General features: G+C 43.1%; 1 protein-coding gene across 2 annotated transcripts; it reads right to left on the reverse strand.

The window, feature by feature from the left end:
- Nucleotides 1–344: 344 nt before the first annotated feature.
- On the reverse strand, nucleotides 345–21,215 carry MFSD4B (major facilitator superfamily domain containing 4B). 2 transcript variants are annotated; one of them, XR_006818273.1, is made up of 6 exons: nucleotides 20,851–21,215; nucleotides 18,410–18,578; nucleotides 16,948–17,064; nucleotides 11,222–15,696; nucleotides 3,095–3,096; nucleotides 345–371 (listed from the first exon to the last, which is right to left on the reverse strand). XR_006818273.1 is itself a non-coding variant. In XM_046004446.1 (4 exons), the coding sequence occupies exons 2-4, from the start codon at nucleotides 18,573–18,575 to the stop codon at nucleotides 14,480–14,482; spliced, it is 1,500 nt and encodes a 499-aa protein (XP_045860402.1). In that variant the 5' UTR covers nucleotides 18,576–18,578; nucleotides 20,851–21,215; the 3' UTR covers nucleotides 8,341–14,479. The 2 variants fall into 2 exon arrangements, 1 of the variants encoding a protein (XP_045860402.1); XM_046004446.1 differs by lacking the exons at nucleotides 345–371; nucleotides 3,095–3,096 and having other exon boundaries at nucleotides 8,341–15,696.
- Between the last annotated feature and the right edge of the window lie 1,130 nt (nucleotides 21,216–22,345).

Here is a 22,345-nt window from a genome sequence, read left to right on the forward strand (position 1 = left end):
AGTATGGCACTGGCACAACAACAGACACAAAGATCAATGGAACAGAAGAGAAAACCCAGGGTGCCTGGGTGGCTCAGTTGGTTAAGCATCTGCCTGCTTCTCCCTCTGTTCCCCGCTACCCCCTCCCCCACTTATGGTCTGTCTCTCTCTCGCAAATAAAATAAAATCTTTTTTTTTTTTTTTTAAAGATTCTTTATTCATTTATTTGACAGAGAGAAAGATCACAAGTAGGCAGAGAGGCAGGCAGAGAAAGAGGAGGAAGCAGACTTCCTGCTGAGCAGAGAGCCCCATGCAGGGCTCATCCCAGGACCCTGGGACCATGACCTGAGCCAAAGGCAGAGGCTTTAACCCACTGAGCCACCGAGGCGCCCCTAAAATAAAATCTTTTAAAAAAGAAAAAGAACAGGGGCGCCTGGGTGGCTCAGTGGATTAAGCTGCTGCCTTCAGCTCAGGTCATGATCTCAGGGTCCTGGGATCGAGTCCCGCATCCGGCTCTCTTTTTTTTTTTTTTAAAGATTTTATTTATTTATTTGACAGAGAGAGATCACAAGCAGGCAGAGAGAGAGAGGAGGAAGCAGGCTCCCTGACGAGCAGAGAGCCCGATGTGGGACTCGATCCCGGCTCTCTGCTCAGCGGAGAGCCTGCTTCCCTTCCTCTCTCTCTGCCTGACTCTCTTGTGATTTCTCTCTGTCAAATAAATAAAATAAAATAAAATCTTTAAAAAAGAAAAAGAACAGAAAGCTCAGAAATAAATCCACGACCATATGGTCAATTTTTGACAAAGCAGGAAAGAATATCCAATGGAAAAAAGACAGTATCTTCAACAATGGAGAAACTGGACAGCAACATGCAAAAGAATGAAACTGGGCCACTTTTTTTACACCATATACATTAAAGACCTAATTGTAAAACCTGAAACCATAAAATTCCTAAAAGAGAGCACAGGCAATATTTTTTCTGACATCAGCAATGGCAATTTTATTCTAGATTGATCCTCTGAGGCAAAAGGAACAAAAGCAAAAATAAACTATTGGAACTACATCAAAAGAAAAACCTTCCGCACAGCAAAGGAAACAATCAACAAAACTAAGAGGCAACCTACACAATGGAAGAAGATATTTCTAAATGACACATCCCATCAAAGGTTAGTATCCAAGTTTATAAAGAACTTATACAACTCAACAACCAAAAAAGAAACAATGCAATTAAAAAATGGACAGAACACATGAATAGACATTTCTCCAAAGAAGACATCCTGATGGCCAACAGACACATAAAAAGATGCTCAACATCATTTATCATCAGGGAATGCAAATCAAAATGACAATGAGGGGCAACACTCTCAGATTCCCTCCCTCTTTGGGAGCTTTGTACCATCACTCAATAAACTTTACTGTCGCTCAAAAAACTTTGCTTTGCTGCCCACCTTAAATAAATAAATAAATAAATAAATAAATATATATATATATATATATATATATATATATATATATATGAGGGGGGCGCCTGGGTGGCTCAGCGGGTTAAGCCTCTGCCTCAGCTCAGGTCATGATTTCAGGGTCCTGGGATCAAGCCCAGCATGGGGCTCTCTGATCAGAGGGGAGCCTGCTTCCCCTCTCTGCTCTGCCTCTCTGCCTACTTGTAATCTCTCTCTCTCTCTCTCTGTCAAATAAATAAATAAATAAAATCTTTAAAATATATATATATATATATCGTTATATATATATATAATGAGATATCACCTCGTAGCTGTCAGAATGGCTAAAATCAACAACACAAGAAACAACAGTTACTGGAGAGCATATGGAGGAAAAGGAACCCTCCCGCACTGCTGGTGGGAATGCAAACTGGTGCAGCCACTGTTTTCCGCAGCCACTGTGGCTACACCACCACATGGAGGTTCCTCAAAAAGTAAAAAATACAACTACCCATGACGGAGCAGGTCCACAACTGGATATGTACCCAAAGAATATAAAAGCACTAATTTAAAGGGATACATGCACTTCTATGTTTATAGCGGCATTATTTATAATAGCCAAGATATCGAAGCAACTCGAGTGCCCATCAACTGATGAATGGATAAAGAAGTGGTGGGGCGCCTGGGTGGCTCAGTGGGTTAAAGCCTCTGCCTTCGGCTCAGGTCACGATCTCAGGGTCTTGGGATCGAGCCTCGCATCAGGCTCTCCGCTCAGTGGGGAGCCTGCTTCCTCCTCTCTCTCTCTGCCTGCCTCTCTGCCTACTTGTGATCTCTGTCTATCAAAAAATAAATAAATCTTAAAAAAAAAGAAGTGGTATATATACACAGTGGAATGTTACTCAGTCATCAAAAAGAATGAAGTCTTGCCATTTCCAACAACATGGATGGAGCTATAGTATACTGCTAAATGAAATAAGTCAGTCAGAGAAAGACAAATACCATATGATTTCACTCATAGGTGGAACTTAAAAAACAAAATAAACGAACAAAGGGATGGAAAAAGAGAGAGAGAGAAAAAGACAAACCAGAAACAGACTCTTCGCTATAGAGAACAAATTGCTCCTTAGCAGAGGGGAGGTGGGTGGGAGGACGGGTGAAAAAGGTGATGGGGATTAAGGAGTGCACTGTGTGATGAGCACTGGGAAATTAAAATAAAAATGTCAAAAAATAAAATAATATGCAAACTTAAGTTAGTGATTTTAAATAGGCTGTTACAAATATAAGGTGTTTTATGTAAGCTTCATGGTAATCATAAGCCAAAACGTATTTTAGATATGCAAAAGATAAAGGAATCTGAGGTGCCTGGTGGTTCCATCAGTTAGGCTTATGACTCTTGGTTTCGGCTCAGCTCATGATCTTGGGCCCCATGTAGGGCTCTTCGCCCAGCAGAGAGTCTGCTGAGATTCTCTGCCTCTCCCTCTTCCTCTGCTCCTCCCCCTCCTCTCTCTCAAATAAAGAAAATCATTTAAAAAAAGAAAGGAGTGTAGTGATGGGCACTTTAATAGGGATGTTATACTGAACTGATGAATCGTTGAACACTACATCAAAAACTAATGATGTTGGCTAATTGAACACAATTAAAAAAAACTTTTTTTAAAGAAAGAAATCTAAGGCTACCACTGCAGAAAACCATCAAATCACAAAGCAAGGAAAGAAACAAAGGAATTAGAAAATAGAGAACAATTAACAAAACTGCAATAAGTACATACCTACCAATAACTACTTTATTTTTTTAAAAAGATTTTATTTATTTATTTGACAGACAGAGATCACAAGTAGGCAGAGAGGCAGGTAGAGAGAGAGGGGGAAGCAGGCTCCTTGCTGAGCAGAGAGCCCGACCCGGGCCTACATTACAAAGCAACAAAGATCTCTACCAACCTAAATTTATACTTCAAGGAACTAGAAAATGTACAACAGCCAAGACATGGAAAATGTCTACTGACAATAAATGGATAAAGAAAATGTGATGCACACACACATACACAGGACTGTTAGCCATAAAAATAAGGAAATCCTGCCATGTGATACATCATTGGAATTTGAGGGCATTATGATAAGTGAAATAAGTCAGGGAAAGGCCTATACTGTATGATAAATCACTTATATGTGGAATTCAAAAAGATTTTTTAATTTAAAAAGTTTAAGAAACAAACCTGAACTCATAGATACAGACAACAGATTGATGGTTATCAGAGGTGATGGGTAGGGGGTGTGCAAAATGAGTGAAGGGGTATTAAAACATACACACGTCTAGTTAGAATGTCATGGGGATGTATTAGTATCATTGACTATACTGTATTGTATATTTGAAAGTTGCTAAGACAGTAAATCTTAAAAAAAAACATAAATCTTAAAAGTTCTCACTACATGAAAAAATTTTCTAACTGTGTGGTGATGGATATTACTTAAACCTATAGTGGTGATCATTTTACAATGCATACATATATCAAATCATTATGGTGTGCACCTAAAACTAATACAATATTACATATCAATTATTTCTCAATAAAAATAAAGAATATGTTAATTTATATTTATTTTATATATGTACATAAACATATAAACCCTTCTTTGTAGATCCACAGACATCTCCAGAAGATGCACAGAAAATGACAATAAGAATGGTTGCTTTAATGGGGGTTGGAGTTAAGGGTGAATAAGATCTACTTTTTAATTTACCTTTGTATGATCTGGTTGTATTACTGCACACACATAATATCCATTAAAAACAATTACGTGCTCTTGCTGTTTCTCAGTCTTCTGTTGCTAGTGTGCTCCATTCATCTTAGCTATTTGGTTGGGTCCAAGAAGTCCGTCCTCTGCACAGTACCCAAGCAGAGAGCTCCCCAGGCCAGCTGTGTGAACTAAGATTTATTTATGAGAGAGAGAGAGAGTGTGTGTGTGTGTGCACGTGTGTCTGCACACTAAGGGCAGAGAGAGAGGATCTCGAGAAGCCTTTCAGGGCAAGAAGCCTGACGAATCTGACGCAGGGCTGAGATCCCAGGATCCTGATATCAAGACCAAAGCCGAAATCAAGAATTGGATGCTTAAATAAGTCAATCAGAGAAAGACAATTATATGATCTCTCTGATATGAGGAATTTGAGAGGCAGGGTGGGGGGTCTTGGGGGGAAGGGAGGGGAAAATGAAACAAGATGGGACTGGGAGGGAGACAAACCATAAGAGACTTTTTTTTAAAAGTTTTTATTTATTGGGGCGCCTGGGTGGCTCAATGGATTAAAGCCAATGCCTTCGGCTCAGGTCGTGATCTCAGGGTCCTGGGATCGAGCCCCACATCGGGCTCTCTGCACAGCAGGGAGCCTGCTTCCCTCTCTCTCTCTCTCTCTGCCTGCTTCTCTGCCTACTTGTGATCTCTCTCTTTCTCTGTTGAATAAATAAATAAATAAAAAAAGTTTTTATTTATTATTTATTTGACAGGCAGAGATCACAAGTAGGCAGAGAGGCAGGCAGAGAGAGAGGTGGAAGCAGGCTCCCTGCCGAGCAGAGAGCCCGATGCGGGGCTCGATCCCAGGACCCTGGGATTATGACCTGATCCGAAGGCAGAGGCTTAACCCACTGAGCCAGCCAGGCGCCCCCATAAGAAACTCTTAATCCCGGGAAACAAAGTGAGGGTTGCTGGAGGAGTGGAGGGGTGGGAGGTAATGGACATTGGGGAGGGGATGTGCTATGGTGAGTGCTGTGAATTGTGTAAGACTGATGAATCACAGACCTGTACCCCCTGAAACAATACATTATATGTTAATTAAAAACCAAAAAAAAGGGTTGGCCACTTAACTAACGGAGCCAGCCGGGCGCCCCTTGGCCACAGGTCTTCTTACCGATGTGTCGGGACAACTAAATGTTCTTATGACCCATAACCGTATTAGCTTAGTCAGGGTGTCCCTTCCCAACCACAGTTATTAAAAACTCTTATTATTTCCCTTTTGTTAATGGTCTCTTTTACTCTTTTACTCAGTTAGTAAATAGTATTTCATGAATAAAATTTCCCACGTGTGGCCACTTTATTTTGTCCTTCGCTAGGACTGCCAAAACGAAGTACCACAGACTGGGTGGCTTAAACAACAGAAAACTTCCCCAGGATTCTGGAAGCTAGAACTCTGAGAGCAAGGCATTGGAGGGCTGGTTTCCTCTGCGGCCTCTGCCCGTGGCTTGGAGACGGCCGTCTTCTCCCTGTGTCTTCACTTGACCTTCCTTCTGTGCTGGTCCGTGTCCAGATTTCCTCCTCTTATAAGGATACCAGTCGGGTTGGATTCGGACCCACCTTAATGAGCTCATTTTAGCTTAACTGCTTCTTTAAAGATCCTCTCTCCAAATATTCAGGCTGGGCTAGTAGAGGCTAGGACTTCAACATAGGGATGGGGGAAAGGGGAGCAACACGACTCAGCCTGTAACTGTATGTATGATGTATGATGCAATATGCTAGGTGCTTTATAAACATTATTTCATTGATGTCTCACTGCCCACCCCATGAAAGAAAATAGAGGCCAAGAGATTATGTACCAGAGTCAAAACTCCAATTCGCGCTGATAGACTCCAGGTCCCGCACTTACCCATCACACCACACATGAGGTTTATCATGGGTTCTATAGGGTCCATTCAAGTTTGCCAAAAGAGAGAATGAAATGTTTGCTAGAGTGAGCAAAAAGAAAAATTCTGTTCCCGAAACCATTCTCTTTTCCAGTGGGTGGTATCAGGAGCCCCAGCCAATCCTCATGTCTGCGTCCTTGTAAACCAGAGTGCCTTCCCCTCCGCCTTCCTGCCCAGGGAACACTGAGGAGCAGACGTCATTCTGCCTGCTCGCAGGCCCAGCCAACTCCACGGAAGTTGAAGCAGGAGTGTAACCAGACACCCAGCCCCTGCTTCCTCAGGGAAAGCATGGGGGGACCCCTGGATATCACAGTCAGCAATACTTGAAATCACATCTGGCTCAGTGCCAATGCTTCTAGGGTTCTGTGTTTAGGAGGAGCCAGAAAAAGCCCAGCACGAGTCCCTGGCATGATGCAAAGTTACAAGAAGATCCCTGCCCAGGGCAAGGTGCACGGCTCTAAGCAGAGATGGCTGCAGTCAAATAAGGACACCTACGGTGTCATTACTAACTGCTCAGATAAGACAGGAGATAGGGTGCCATTTAGTTTCCTCCCACTTTAAAAATATCTTTCCCTGAGACTCCAGTAAAGTGCGAAGGGGGTGGAGAGGTTGCTGCACACGTGGGCCATGCTCCCAGCTAGAAGCATTTAACCAGATTCTCCTGACAATTGTTTCAAACAAGACAAAAAGGGCTGTGGTCCCTAACAGCAAGCCTTCAGCTGCAGGTTCTGTAGAGAAGCAAAGCAAGGAGAAACACCCCAGTTTCTCCTTAACATGCAATTTTGAAAACTTCTTTTCTGTTCTGAAACAAAGACATAACTGTAATCATCTTACTTAGGGAATTATTATTCAAGTAAAATACTAAGATATCCAGCTAGCCAAAGCTTCTTCAGCGGACTCGTAAATTTAGAAATTGGATCATAAACGTAAGAGAAACCAAAGGGGCAGAAATGTTAGACATCTATCAAAGATGTTAGATGTCATTTCTAAAATACCCACGTGCAGTGACACTAATACACTATTCACACTTTAGGAACCCAATACAACTACCACATACATATTAGAACACCCACAATCTAAAATCTAGAAATATTCTTGACTAACTTCTGGAGAGATGCCAGATCCATTTTTAGCACCCATGAAACGAAACACCAATTTGATCTTAAACCAACATCAATATTTATTTATATCAATATTTTATTCAAACAAGCTTTTACATTGTACAAAGCCATGTAAGATGTGAGTGGTCTTAAGTACAGATGTAATCAATCTCCGAGGCCATCCCCACCTCGTTAAGCACCCCCAGATCAAAACTGATTGAAAACCTGTCTAGAAGGGCAACCTCCAACTGGCACAGGTTTGGTTTCATTTCAAGGAGGATTTCAAACAAAGTAAATTCTCCGACACTTGCTCCATGACTGAATAAAAACTGTAAGCAAACTTTGAGGTAGATGTCTGATAAACTTTTCATCTACTCAGTGTATGGGTGATACTAAGTTGATTAAAATGGGCTAAAAGTCTGCCTAGGGTTTGAACCAATACTAACAAAAGCATGGGCTCCTCTGGCCTCTTCCTATACCTGGTTTCTTTTGGGAAAACTGATTAAGACAATATTATCTAAGTCCAATAATGAAAGCACCCCCCAAAAATTAGAAACAGAACATATGATCCAGCAATCACTCTTGGTTTCAAAACCAATGAAAGCTGAAATGCAAACAGATACGTGGACATCAATTTTCATAGCAGCGTTAGTCACAACTGCCAAAAGGTGGAAGCCACCCAAGTATCCATAGCAGGTAAAGGGATAAAAAAAGCAGGCATTCCAAAGACTATTACTCAGCCTTACAAAGGAAACTGTGACACACGCTACAACGTGCGAAGTGAAATAAGCCAGGTGTAGGACAAACACTGTGTAATACCATTTATAGGAAGTACTTAGAGTAGTGCAATTTGTAGAGACAGAAAGGAGACTGATCATTGTCAGGGCTGGTAGGAGGGTGGAATGGGGAGTCACAGTGTTTAACGGGTGACAGTTTTAGTTTTGTGGATGAAGGCTGTGATGGTCGCACAAAATGGGAATGTGTTCGATGCTGCTGAATTTATACACTTAAAATGGTTGAGATGGTAAATTTCATGTTATGTCTATTTTATCACACTTAAAAATAATTGTTTTATTTTTTAAGATTTTATTTATTTGTCAGAGAGAGAGAGGGAAGGAGGACACCAGCAGGGACAGAGGCAAAGGGAGAAGTAGGCTCCCCGCTGAGTAAGGAGCTGGATGCAGGACTCAATCCCAGGATCCCAAGATCATGACCTGAGTGGAAGGCAGACGCTTAATGGACTGAGCCACCCAGGGGAATCCCTAAAAATAACTTTTAAAATCACGTTGTAACCTCACAAGTTGTTCAGTAGCTAAAAAGCCCGGGGCACTTGGGTGGCTCAGATGGATAGGCCTCTGCCTTCAGCTCAGGTCATGATCCCAGGGTCCTAGGATCAAGCCCCGCGTTGGGCTCCCTGCCCAACAGGGAGTCTGCTTCTCCCTCTCTTTCCCCACTATACCCCCTGCTTGTGCTCTCTCACTCTCTCTGTCAAATACGTAAATAAATAAATAAGCCCACAGCCTGAAGTCACTCATGTCATCAAACAACTTTAACACTTGTCCAGGCCATCTGTTAACTGACATAACCGAACAGATCAAAGGCAAGTTGCTATAAAGCCAGAGACCAGACACGAAAGGTTTCTACAGTTAAAAATATAAGCCAAAAGGAAGATAATACATAAGAATTAACAGCCATAGTGCAAGAACCTAGGGGATCTTTTCTGCAAGGATTGAAAGAAATGAACAAGGCAGAAGTACAGACCATGAGAACACATAATTAAGACAACCACCAAATAATGTTGGAAAATATAGGAAAATTCTCTTTGCAAAAATTTAATATTATAAAATTTTAACTCATTAAATATGAAACTATTTATAGCTGAATAAAAATCCAAGTGCAACCTTGCTCAGATGCCAACCGGCCAAAGTGCATAAAGGCAAAGAGCTTAACTCCTCCTGATAAACAATGTGACCAGCCTTGGTTTGCTTCCTTGACACACTAGGAAAGACAGACCTTCTCTTCCAGATGACTAAGCACAACGTTCTACCATCAAGACCCAGTAAAACCAGCCCTTTCCTTAAAGTGCCATGATAATTTATATCATGCCATTTGAGAAGCTATCTAGCCCAACCTTTCTGACCCCAGATACATGAAAATTTCTAGTCTAACAGAACAGAGCCTTTCTGGGAAGATGTTGGGTGATTATTTGTTTGATTCCTGGTTTCTCCCGGTAGACCTGTGCTATCCAATATGGCAGTCACTAGCTAGTGTAAATATTTAAATTAAAAGTTCATTTTCTGTGTATTAGCCATATTTCAAGCGCTCAGTTCACCGCATGTGACCAGTGGCTACTGGGCAGTGCAGGTATAAAATGTTCCCATCATTGTGGGAAATTCTACTGGACAGTCCTGCTTTAATGGGTAGGTTCCATGAAGGAAACTTCTGATCTTTTCACCAGTGCAACATAACACCTCTCACAGAGACTGCCAAGTAGGAGACATTCGACAGACATAATAAATAAATATTCAACAGCCAATGCAGTAAGTGGAAAGGACTGAAGAAAACTCCGAATAGTGTCCTAGGGTTTGGGTGTAAGAGAGAGGAGGGGGCGCATGGGAACCGCAGACTCCTCAGATCTAGGGTGATTCAGAAGAGCTAAAACAAAACAAACTGAATTCCCAAAAGTAGCAAAGAATTTGACCCTCTCAAAAAGTGAATCTTGCTACCTAAAATGTGCCTAGTCCATGGGCCAATAGCTCCCCATCAGGTAAGAGCTTATTAGAAATGTAGACTTGCAGCCCCTATCCCAGGCACGACAGAATTAGAATCTATATTTTAACAAGAATTCGAACACACATTAATGTATGAGAAGCACTGGCCTAGTTCTCTACCCTCCAGATTGAGCAAGTAGCTCTCGCTCAGAGATTTAGAAAAAACAAAAACACTATGTACAACTGCATGTAAATCTATAACAGTTGCGATAAAAATTTCAATTAAAAAAAGGACCATTTCTAACAAGCTTGGAACCATACCATAAGCTTTTTGGTATCCCTTCTCTACCACCTCTACCCCCACTGCACCCCCCCCCCCCAGTATAGGAAAATATGAAATACACATAATATCCGTGAATTCACGTATCCAAACACACACATTCACAGCACTATGAAAACAAGTGGCTCTTCACAGACAGAGATACAAGGTATGCCAGAAGAATGTTATCTACTTCCATTAAAAACTTTAAGCTCTATTTTAGTAATAACTTTAAAGTGGCAGGAGCGATACAGTGCTATGGTAAACCCAAAGTTCTGGTTATGAGAAAGCTATCCTGATAATTCAATGATTCTACCTGAAATGAAATCATTTCACACGTAACCCCGGTCTCACATAGTTTTCAGGAGGGTTACTCCACTGATCAATTAGGTTTTGGGTTTTTTTTTAAAGATTTTATTTATTTGACACAGCGAGAGAGGGAACACAAGCAGGGGGAGTTGGGGGGGGTAGCAGACTCCCCACTGAGCAGGGAGCCTGATGCGGGGATCGATCCCAGGACGCTGGGATCATGACCTGAGCCCAAGGCAGACACTTGACAACTGAGCCACCCAGGTGCCCTCTGCCTTTTTTTTTTTTTTTTTAAATAAATTACAGTTCTCCAAACTAATAACCAGCCCACCAGCTGCAGTGGCAGTGCACTCTGGACACAAAATTCAAGTTGTTTCTGAAACTTTATCCCATAGGAGGGAATTTTTTTTTTTACTCCTTTACCCAGGAATTTATGTTGATGAGAAATGTTAAGAACTTTTCTAGGTGTTTAGAATTATAAATTACCTATCCCGGGGCGTCTGGCTGGCTCAGCTGATGGAGCATACTATTTTTGATCTTGAGGGTCAGGAGTTCGAGCCCCACATTGGGTTTAGAGCTTACTTAAAAAAATAGATAAATAAAAACTTTGCATAAATTACTTATACTTGTCCCTTATATTTTTATGTACTTCCCTAATCTTCCAGCTGACTTTTTTATACCTTCATTACTTTTATGACAAAAACAGATTTTTTAAAAGGATTTTTCTATGAAACATAAGAGTAAATGAAAGATGCTCTCCAAGTGTTCTTGGACTTTACTATGAAAATATAACTAAATTGAAATTTACTTATCTCTCTCATAGGAAGCTGCATTTCAGCAAGTTAAAAGCACAGTGGGAAAGAACATAAAATGTCAAGAAGGAAAAAAGGCTTCATTCCGAGTTAGCCCATCCACTGCCCCACCACAGAAAGAATCTCCTCCATCAGATCCACTGGCCTGGCCTTTGGGGAGCCTTCCACCCCCACACTAGCTCACTCAGTTTGGCACCTATAATCACTTTCAATGACTGCTAAGGGCTTCTTGTCCCCGGCCCAAACTTTTTAGTTCTCTTGAACCTTGGTTTTGCGAGTATCAGAGTGTAGCAAACACACTCTAAGGTGACCCCCCCTAATGAATTACATCTCTGTACTAGTCTCTTCCCTTGAGCTTGGGTAGAACCCGTGACTTGCTGCTAGCCAAGAGCATATGGCAAAGGTGATGGGATGCCACTCCTGTGATTACATCGGGTTCAAGAAGACTCCAGCTTAGCCGACTCGGGTGAGAGATTCTCCTGCTGGCTTTGAGGAAATGGGCTGCCATGTTGTGAAAGCGCTACCAGAGGGCTGCCTGGCAAAGAACTATAGGAGGTTCTAGGAATTGGGACTGGTGGCAGCTCACAGCCAGCAAAAAAATGGGGACCTGAGCCTACCACAGCAAGGAACTGAATACTGTCAACCACATACACGGCCCTAGAACGGAACCCTAAGCACCAATAAGGAGCACAGCTCTATCCAACAGCTTGACTGCAGCCCCACGAGACCCTGAGCAGAGGACCCAGTGAAATCGTACCCAAATTTCTGACTCAAGAAACTGTGAGACAAAAAAGTGTCTGTTGTTTGGTCAGTTAGGCAACCAACTCTTGATCTCAACTCAGGTCTCAATCTCACGGTTCTAAGACTCACATTCGGCTCCACACTGGGCATGGAGCCTAATAAACAAAAAATAATGTTGTAAACTGCTAAATCTGTTATTCAGCAATAGAAAACTTCAGTATCGGTTCTTGTATATCAGCAGACACTTATCTAAGGACTGATTATTAGAATGAATGCTAATTCTTGGAATTGTACGAAGTCTTATCCTTCCAATATGGAAATACATCAAACTTTAACAATGCCTACAATCTCATATGGTCATTCACATTTTGGTTTGTGGAACTCTAGTGGATTTTCCAGTGTGGATTTCCAAATTTTCTGCCATGTTCTTATCATCACCCTTCTCTCCGAGCTGCATCTTCTACCCCTCAAATGCAGATGCCACAGACAGAACCCCTGTTCTAGCAAGCTTCCCAGCTGCCAAAGAGCACCTACTGCCTACATTCCAACAACCTGAGAAAAAGCAGTAAATGGAATACAGGTGGTCTCCAAGTCGCAGCTAAGAGAAAAGTACAATACAAAAAAGCAAGAAGAATCCGATTTTTACTGTTAATTTCTCCACCAGCCCTCTCCAAAATTGTGAGGTTATACACAAACCCACACTGTGGAAGGTATTGAAGGTGAATGGGCAGTGGTTGAAAACGATACTGTATTTCACTCAAGAAAAAACAAAGGCAAATTCGCAGAAATCAGATAAACAAGAGAAAGCAAACACACTGCAGGCAGAAATGAAACATTATTCACCATAAAACATGGTAAAGACAAGTAAACACAAGCTGTCATCAGTGCTAGTCATTTATCAAAGGAGAGTTCGCACCAGCTTAGCCACCTTCATTATGAAGTACCCTTTGCGATCCCCGACTCCTACGCCACCAAGCCCCTTTCTAATCGTTATTTTCATTTCCCAGGTACTTCAAGCTCAGGAAGGAAGAACCCTGTGTGAAGGGTTGGGGTGGGGGGTGTATACAAATATTCCAAATACATCTCTTTGTAAATGACACTAGCAGCCTAGTCGACAGTGCGATTACCAGCCAGACTCAATGAGGAGCAAATCCTGTAAGAGCAAGGCCCAGACCCAGACTTCGTTACTAAGGTAGACCCCACTACTAACACAGTAACTCTCAAACAGCTTTTAACGGAACATTGCATCTCCAAATCCCACCTGAACGTCAAGAAAATCAGCATATAAAAATAACTTTTTTGAAAATATCTGTAAAAATAGTAAAATCTCCATAATTTAATGAATTACTGTAAGATGCCGATTGTAACATGCAACATTATTTTGTATATGTATGTGGATAACTGTCGATTAAATTTTGTCACAAAATTGTTAAGTGACCACGGGCTTTAAGACCTATCCTGATTTCAGAGCTGTTACAAATGTGGAAAAAAGATGCATCTTAGAGCTGATGGAACACAGTACTGAAAAATGTGTTTCACGGGTAATTATTAAACACGAAGTCTCTTAAATTGACATGTATTCATAACCAGTAGTATTCTCAAAACTATCACTGTTTCACTTCTCATTTGAAATGAAGAGTGGATGGGACTTATTTATGTTAAGTTCTAACAGACACCTGGCACGAATTTTTTTTTTTTTTCTTGCACAAACTTTGAAACTGATGGATTCCTGGTTTGAAAATCATCTCATTGTCACTAATAGAATTACACATCAGGAGACAGATAAACCAGGCCTACTTAAGTGAAGGGACTGAGCATAGGGCCAGAAAACTAGTAAGCAGCAGTCATGAAGCCAGGTCTCTAAGGTTCTGTCTGTGTTCTCCTCATAGAAATCAGAAATCAAACGAAGCATGAGCATTCTCCCGTGCAACACTACACGGAGGGCAAAGCAATTAATAACAGATCTCTGTCCGTTTTCAAAGTTGCTCTTTTATGAAACGACAGTCCTCTACTTCCCTGGTAGAAAACTGATGACTGACCACTTGCTCTGCTAATCGATTCAACTACTAGATGGTTTCGTTCTATTAGAACAGCACCCAACTTCTCAACTACAAACACCTTCTTTGTGTGCTCTGAGGGGTAGAGACCGTAGAACATTACCTAATCAGGCACATGCCAAACACTAGCCTCACAATAAGATCCTGCCATATGAGACCATTTGTTCTTTATGGAAAATTCTGGAATTACAGAACCTTTCAAAACTTTGTAGCATTTGCTATACTCTGACCTAGAAATTTCGATTCCCCAAAGCATGCTGATAATCTGTTAATGCTCTGCTCTGCCTGGCTTCTTTAGAACTGGAGATTATTCAAGGAGGTCGGAATAATCCATCTTCTCCAGGCGTTAGTCCCTTTTTGCCTGGTTTCTTGCAAGGTGATTCACAGGGGACGGCAACACCACTGCGCTGGGGTGGGACTGACTGGAGACTTCAGCTAAGGGCTCCGTCGAAATACTTCTAGATGTCTCTATTACAGAATTCCTCATTGTATCATTCATTTCAATCACTTCAAAATCCATTTCATTCCATTTTTCTGCCTCCTCTTCTTCATTGTCTTCCTCATAGTCATTTAGCTCAGAACTAGACAGCAAAGCTTTCTGGTCCTCACTTTTTCTGTGCCCTTTTCGCTGTTGATGGAGAGGTGAGGTGGCTAATTTATAGAGCACGGGAAACAAAACAGTGGTGGCTATCGATGCCCCCAAACAGGTGTACAAAATTACGGGCAAATCAGGGTACTGTCCTTGAAGAATTCCAATTATTGCAGGAATAGCCATTTCTCCCAGGGCAGCACCGACTACAAAAAATGCTGCAGATTTCCCGTGGATGGTGGTGTACTGCTCAATCCAAGAAACGCCACTGGGAAACGTGGTTGCCATCGAGGCCCCGTACACTGAAGTTGCTATCCAGAGGCAAACTGGGCTCTTGTCGAAAAGCACCAGCAGTAAGGACGACGTCAGGCTGCCGATGTTGCTTAACACAATCATGGTTCCGGGTTGTAAACACGTAGCAAAAAAGATTGCAAGGCCCCTGCAGGCTGCGAAGGTCCCCCAAAAGATGGAGTTCAATCCAGCCGCTTCACTTTCTTTCATGCCAGCATGGGTGGTCGCAAATGAGAAAACGTAAGAGCCGTATGTGACCTCAGCTCCGACATAAAAAAAGAAGAACAGGAAAAGGAGACAGAGAAGGGCATTGTGGTATTTAGCTCTTCGAGACCTCTGAGCAGATGCTTTTGCTTTTTCCTGCCTTGAGCTTTTCTTTAAAAACAGAGCCAAAAAAAAGATAGCAACTACAAAGACGTAAGTACCGATAACAGCGTACGCCCACAGCAGATTCATATTGTCAGGTACTCCGAGGACAGATTCTGAGTCAGCTTCGGATGACTGGTTGAGGGCAAAATGGTTAGAGTCAGCCTCTGTGCGGTTCTCAGCAGACACCGTCGCGCCCAGGGCCAACTTAGCCAGCAAGGGAGCCAAAAAGGCACCCAAGGCAAAACTGAAGTGTAAGGCCTGCATATGGGGGGCTCCTCTGTCCCCCCAAATAGCCAAGATTAGGACGTTACCACCTACCAAGGAAAGATGAGGAAAATTATTTAATCATAGTAACTTAGCAAAAAACAGTTCATTACTCTAAGGAAGAGGAGTCTGTTTTACATGGCACAAGGATTAAGGTATTCTCGGTTATCCAGTGCGGCAACTCAGTTGATTTTATGATTAAAGGACTCTAACCTACCAGCACAGGAGAACTCTGAGATTTGGGAAAAAATCACATACAAATGTGATTCTACAAGCTAGTAAACCACTACCTCCTAGAGCCAGGCACATTGGCCCAAGGCGTTTTACAAGACAGTTCTCATACGAGGCTGGCGGGGGGGGGGCGGGGGGGGGAGGAAGGTGGGAAAGAGATGGATATTTATTTATTTGCAAACATTCTAAATACATATGTTATAATCAGATAATGGCCAAATTACCAAATAACCTGTTGAGGAAAATTATTTATGTATATAGCAGACGCAAAACACACGTTCAGAAACCTGAACACTGTAGGATTCTGCTGGGTCCATTACAGGAAACAAAGGCGAAAGGCAAGAAGCATCAAGTGTGTTTTCTTTCTCTGTACCATATTTGCAGATAAACATACAACTTACCCCATAATTTCACAACCAAACCACACCTAAAGTATAAAATATCCCCACTCTATCAGGTGACAATACAGCAGGGGAAGAAGAGAGCTGGTCTTAGGGGTGGACAAATACCAAGTATATTGTTTAGTAGGTTTTAAAAGATAAAAAGACACATGGAGAGGATCTCCTGTAGGAAGGCAGGGGCTTTTTGTGAGGGGAAATAAAAGAGAGAAAGAGAAGGAAAATAACACACAGCACAGGTTTCTCTTAGTTCAAAAGGCAGAGTGCTTTTTAAATTGGACAGCTGCTTCTCTGATTCTTCAGCCAAATATGGTTCCAAAGTTGGAAGCCTATTAACCCATCAATCCCTCCCATAATACACTGATCAAGTTCTATCCCAAAATGAAAACCCACTCACCTGTGCCATAATTACCCACCTGGGGGACCCTTTCCTGTTTGGATACTGCAAGCCAATAATCCCTCACTGAACAGAATTCTTTAAATTTACTCAAAACCAGGCACCCTACTTGGCAGGCAGAGTAGTTGCCAGAGGGTGGTTCTGACTGGGTGACCCCATGAGCAATTCAGTAGGTCGGTGTCATTTTACAATGCAAATGACAATTTGATGTCATCTGCTCTACTTTTTCTAGTAGGAAGTCCCTATCCCAAGATGACCCTGCAGGGCTCACTGACCTGTATCCAGAATGCCAGCTGAGACACCAAAGACGGACATCATGACAATCAGTAATACTGCTGTCTTACAAAACGGAACAAGATAAAGACCAACTGTGGTAGTCAACATTGACACCCCTGAGAAGAAAGGTAAAAGTCAGCTATAAGAAATAATAATTCACACACAGAGTCATGAATCAAGTCGACATCATAAAAACTCCTATAAATGCAAGGTAGGTCAAATTACAATTGGCTAATAGTACGTAGATGAGAGGTTCAGCGTCTATAAACGGTTATTTCCTTTACAAGCTTTCATAATCTTTATGGACTATAAAATATAAGTTAATCTAACACAAGTACATTTCTAGCACTGCTGATAATCAAACCATATACTACAGGGCAAAGTTTTAAAGCAAAACTGACAAGTCAAGTATATTTAGATATTTCCTATTTTAAAAAGAGACTTTTGGGGCACGTTGGTGGCTCAGTGGGTTAAAGCCTCTGCCTTCAGCTCAGGTCATGATCCCAGGGTCCTGGGATCGAGCCCCGCATCGGGCTCTGCTCAGCGGGGAGCCTGCCTCCTCCCTCTCTCTCTGCCTGCCTCTCTGCTTACTTGTGATCTCTGTCAAAGAAATAAAATCTTAAAAAAAAAAAAAAAGACTTTTAATCAAAATAAATACATCAATAAATAAATAAATAAAAGGAGACTTTTAGGTATGAGGTAAAAAAAGAAAGAGAAAAATAAAATGCAGCTGTGCTAGTTTGTAGTAGAAATGTATTAAGTAATTTAGCTTGGGAACAGGGAGGGAACTACAAGAGAGCGATACATTCTCAACCCACTTTGGAAATCTGAGCAATTATTCATTTATTCGTCCACAACAGTAAATTAAGTCTTCTTACTTCCAAAGCAGTTTTATCACATTAATCCAGATTTTCTTTAAACGTGTCTATCTCTTCAAAAAAGAGGAAGTTAAAAGCTTTGCCGTCTACTTGAAGGGCGAGGTAGAGAAGTCTGCAGGAATCATGAACATGGGGCAGCTGCAAAAATCTAGCCGACGTCCTTTGGCCCTCAGTACTTCCCACCTTCATTCTCAGTTCAGGGCCTAGAATGGGCAGGTTCAAGGAATTCATTCTAGCCTATGTTCATTGGCCCCAGGAGATGTGCCCTAAACCCTGACAAGCAGAGTTCTTTGGCTAACTAGTACGTGATGGGGGGCGGGGAGGTGGTGCCTAAATTACAGTGATGGTCAGGAAGGCTAAAGATAGTAACACATTCTAGGGCTAATCTAAATTTCCAGAGCAGCCCCACACAGACTCCCAGTAACTGCTGAGATGAAAACAGGCACCAAGGAAACCCGATTTCCACTGAGGAGACCAGAACACTACCCATTTGAGTTGTCAACTATAGTATGTTTCACATTTAAAAACAAACTGTAAATTCCTTGAAAGTAGTCATAAAAAGCTAAAATTGGTCTTTACTTACCCAAAAGTAGAAAATGATTCAAAATGTCAAGAAGAACTCCACCAATCACTGAGCCACTCAAAAATCCAAAGGCACGGCCCACGAAAATCAGAGAAAGACTGCTTATATTGCGGTTCACATTTGTTGCCAAATCTTGAAATGTCGGTCCCAGTATCGCAACACTCATTCCCTGAAATTTAAAAAGACAAAATCTTTTATTTATAATCATTAAGATAGTGTTTATCTGGGGTGCCTGGGTGGCTCAGTGGGTTAAAAACTCTGCCTTCGGCTCAAGTCATGATCTCAGGGTCCCTGGATCGAGCCCCGCATCAGGTTCTTTGCTCAGCAGGGAAGCCTGCTTCCCTTCCTCTCTGTCTTCCTGCCTCTCTGCCTACTTGTGATCTCTATCAAATAAAAAAATAAATAATCTTTAAAAAAAAAAAAGGTAGTGTTTATCTGTGTGGTAGCTTTTTTCACTATTAAAAAGGGGGGGGGCGCCTGGGTGGCTGTCGGTTAAGAAGCCAACTCTTTCTGATTTCAGCTCCGCTGTGACCTCAGGGTTGTGAGATTGAGCTCCACGCTGGGCTTGGAGCCTGCTTGAGATTCTTTCTGTCCTTTTCTCTCTCTGCCCCTCCCCCACCTCTTAAAAATTAAATTCAATTAAAAAATAAAAAGGGAGGAAGGGATTTCAATGAAATGTAGGGGATTACTTTAAATCTCACAGTCAGGAAAAATTCATGATGACAGTCCTAGGACTCCTAGAACTATAGGATACTGTATTTGGTGTGTCAAATCCTACTGGTTTTCTAGTTTTATGACTCCCAAGTTAAAAAAATTCTTTAATTTTTTTTGGCGCTCTGCTGCAATTTGTTTCTTTTTTGAACAATACCACAAAAGACTCTTGTATTAACAGTGAAATGTAACATTAAAATCATTTTTGAAACAGTTTTGTGCAGTTTGAAATATACTATATTCACAAATAAGACAGGAATTTGGATGTTAAAATTTTAAATTATCAAATCAGCATAAAAATTTAAATTATCAAAACAGCATTCCTGTTTTCTGATGCTGTCAAAACAGCAATATTTCTGGATGCACGTGGTATCCTTCTTCTGACACACCAAAATACACAGGAAATAGATAATTCAAACGTTTCTAAATCTGTATTTCTCTTCAAGGAAAACCCCAAGCCATCAGAGAATACTTGTTTAATTTTTAAGAATACTTAAAAATATTTGTTGGAGGGCGCCTGGGTGGCTCAGTGGGTTAAGCCGCTGCCTTCGGCTCAGGTCATGATCTCGGGATCCTGGGATCGAGTCCTGCATCGGGCTCTCTGCTGAGCAGAGCCTGCTTCCCTCTCTCTCTCTCTCTGCCTGCCTCTCTATCTACTTGTGATCTCTCTCTGTCAAATAAATAAAATCTTTAAAAGAAAATATTTGTTGGATATTTCTAATGGGTCTATGCTTCAAGAATAATTCATTCTAATTGGACTGCTCTGCTCAAAATACAGATTTGCATCCTGCCCAAGCCAGAGCAATCCTAGACTAAGGGCAGAGCGAGCAGTGGTACATGGAGGGAAGGCTGAGCTCCATCTCCAATCCAATTCCTTGCTGCTTGCAAAGCACTTAAAACAGGACCTGTCACAGGTGAGGGCTCAAGAAGCATCTGCAATGATTTATCTTTTTTTCAAATCAAAATACTCAAGGAATCCGTTGTCACTCAAGCGAAAGACGCTAAGTGACTTTCTCAGAGGACTGAGAAGTGACTCTCCTCAGAGGGGCTGAATCATCCTATCAAACCCCCAAGATCGCAAGTCTCTACAAGTGGTGAGAGGATCTCCAGAAATTAGGGACTCGTGGGGCAGCCAAGGGGTTTGTCAAAAGGCTCTTCTAGTCTTGTAGTTTGCCCAAATCTAACACTGAAAGATGTAAAGGTTTGTTTTACATAGGATTGTGGGCAGAATAAGAAACATATTATTCCTGCCTCCACCACTTAAAACCAGCTGTGTGGTCCGGAAGTCATTTTCCCTCTCTGGGTCTATTTCCCCCTTCTGCAAAAATAAGGGGTTGGTTGAACTTGGTCAGGCAAGGAAGAGGAAATACCAGAAAAGCAGCTTTGTGTACTAATTTGGGGTCTGCGTGGGCTTACGGGGACAGGGCCTATAGACCTGGCAACACCCCCTTGCATCTACTCCCCACCCCACGCAGAAGTAGGGAGGCTTGCTGGAAGAAATATACTAGGAAAATCAATTTCGCACTTAACAATAACCCTCCGACATTAGAACATTATAAGTGTGCCCATTTTTCAGATTAGGAAACTAAGGCTGGGGGGGGGCAGGTGAACGCGCCCAAGGTCACGCAGTTTGCAAGTGGCCCAGGTGAGACTCGAACTCAGAAGCCGGCGTTCTCTGCAGGACGCCTGCTCAGGCCCCGGCCTGGGAGGATTCCAGCCCCGGCTCTCACCAGCCCCAGGAAGGCAGCACACAGGATCACCGTGATGAACCAGCGCAGGATGCTCCCAGCCTGGCGGCCCCGCCTGCAACGCGCCACCGCCACCGCCTCCGCCTCATTCTCCGCCGCGGCCTGGGCCGCGAGGAGCCGCTGCCCCGCAGCCGGGGCCCCGGCCCCACGGAGTTCCACCTCCAACTCCAGTTCGGCGGCTGAGGAGAAGCGGTCTTCCGGCCGCCCGGCTCCTCAGCGGAGCCTCGGGAACCGGGAGCCAAGCCCCGGCCCCACCCCTCCAGGCCCGGCCGGCCCCTCCGCAGCCACTTCCCCAGGACCTGCCCCTCGTCGGGGCGGGGAAGTCGAACTTCGGACACGCCGGGTGTTGCAGGCCGGTGACGCCAGCCCTTCAACCCGCGAAGCGCCGGAAGGGGTCACGTGGCGGAAATGTGGCCTCTCGCCAACCGCGGCCGCTCGCAAACCGGAAGTTTATGTGGTTGCCTGGGAGACCGGACGTGGCACCGGTGCCGCCGCATCACACACAGCTGAGCCCACAGAAGCCCAGCGAGCGGGCGCCCCGTGGCGGAGTGAGCTGAAGCTGCAGCCTGGGACCCGCGGCAGCGTGAGGTAAGACGAGGCCACGCGGTTGTGGGCGAAAAAGCGGGCCGAGACTGGCAGGGTTTGGCTTTGCACCCGCTCCCCGGGTCTCCTCGCAGGACAAAGGGAGCCCAGTGGTCTGTCCCTTGTGCAACTTTCTAGAATTGCTGCCCTCGCTCCTTTGAGCTGTGTCCATCTGTCACTCGGCCGCATTTGTTGAACTTCCTATGTGAGCGTTCATGGGTATTCATGAATCCTGCGAACGGCACTCCAAAGTGCGGGTTTTCCTCGTTTTACAGATCGCAGGATTAAGTCAGAGAGTAAGTAGCAAGGTGCCCAGGGTCAGTCAGCGAATCGGGCGCTGTACATAGTGTAACGGTAACTCAAGAGTCCGGACCCACAGCTGAGGTTTCAAGCACACTCTGGCTCCAGTCCTGGCAAGTGATACCATTGTCAGAACCTGGAGCAGGACGCGGGTTTCCAGGATCCCCGAGTAAAGGTGTACCGGTGGAGAAGGAAGGCCTCGTCGTCTTTACCCAGTTCCAGCTTTTGTTCCCTTTTGCTCTTTGACCAGATCACCAGATGACCAGATTGACCTCAAGACGTGTGAATATTTTTTACCGTCTTTCGGAAATGTGCTGTTGGGCCCGATGACTTTTACCCACTTGGGCTCCCGGACTACAAACCTAAAGCTCTTCATCGTTTCCTTTCCAGCCCCTCTCCCCAGCCCCATCCATTTGGTCCTGGAGCCTTTCCCAGTTTACCCCAGAAAGCACAGGCGCTGTGGTTTAAGAGAACCTGTTTTAGATTTCAGGATCAGGGAAAGCCTCTTTGAGAAAAGTCTGATGTGGTTGAAACGAAAGGCATATTTATTAAAGAGAAGAGAAGGTTGTACGAGAGGCAGGTTGCAAAGGATTTT

Source organism: Meles meles, chromosome 5 (genome assembly GCF_922984935.1).
Source record: "Meles meles chromosome 5, mMelMel3.1 paternal haplotype, whole genome shotgun sequence".
Taxonomy (NCBI): domain Eukaryota; kingdom Metazoa; phylum Chordata; class Mammalia; order Carnivora; family Mustelidae; genus Meles; species Meles meles.

Excerpts from the sequence above, each read along its gene's own strand:
- MFSD4B (XM_046004446.1), bottom strand. The coding sequence starts at position 18,575 with ATGAGTGTTGCGATACTGGGACCGACATTTCAAGATTTGGCAACAAAT. Across the intron at positions 17,065-18,409 it reads GAATCATTTTCTACTTTTGG|GGGTGTCAATGTTGACTACC; the intron begins GTAAGTAAAGAC and ends CTTTCTTCTCAG. Across the intron at positions 15,697-16,947 it reads AGCTGGCATTCTGGATACAG|GTGGTAACGTCCTAATCTTG; the intron begins GTCAGTGAGCCC and ends TTTCCTTGGTAG.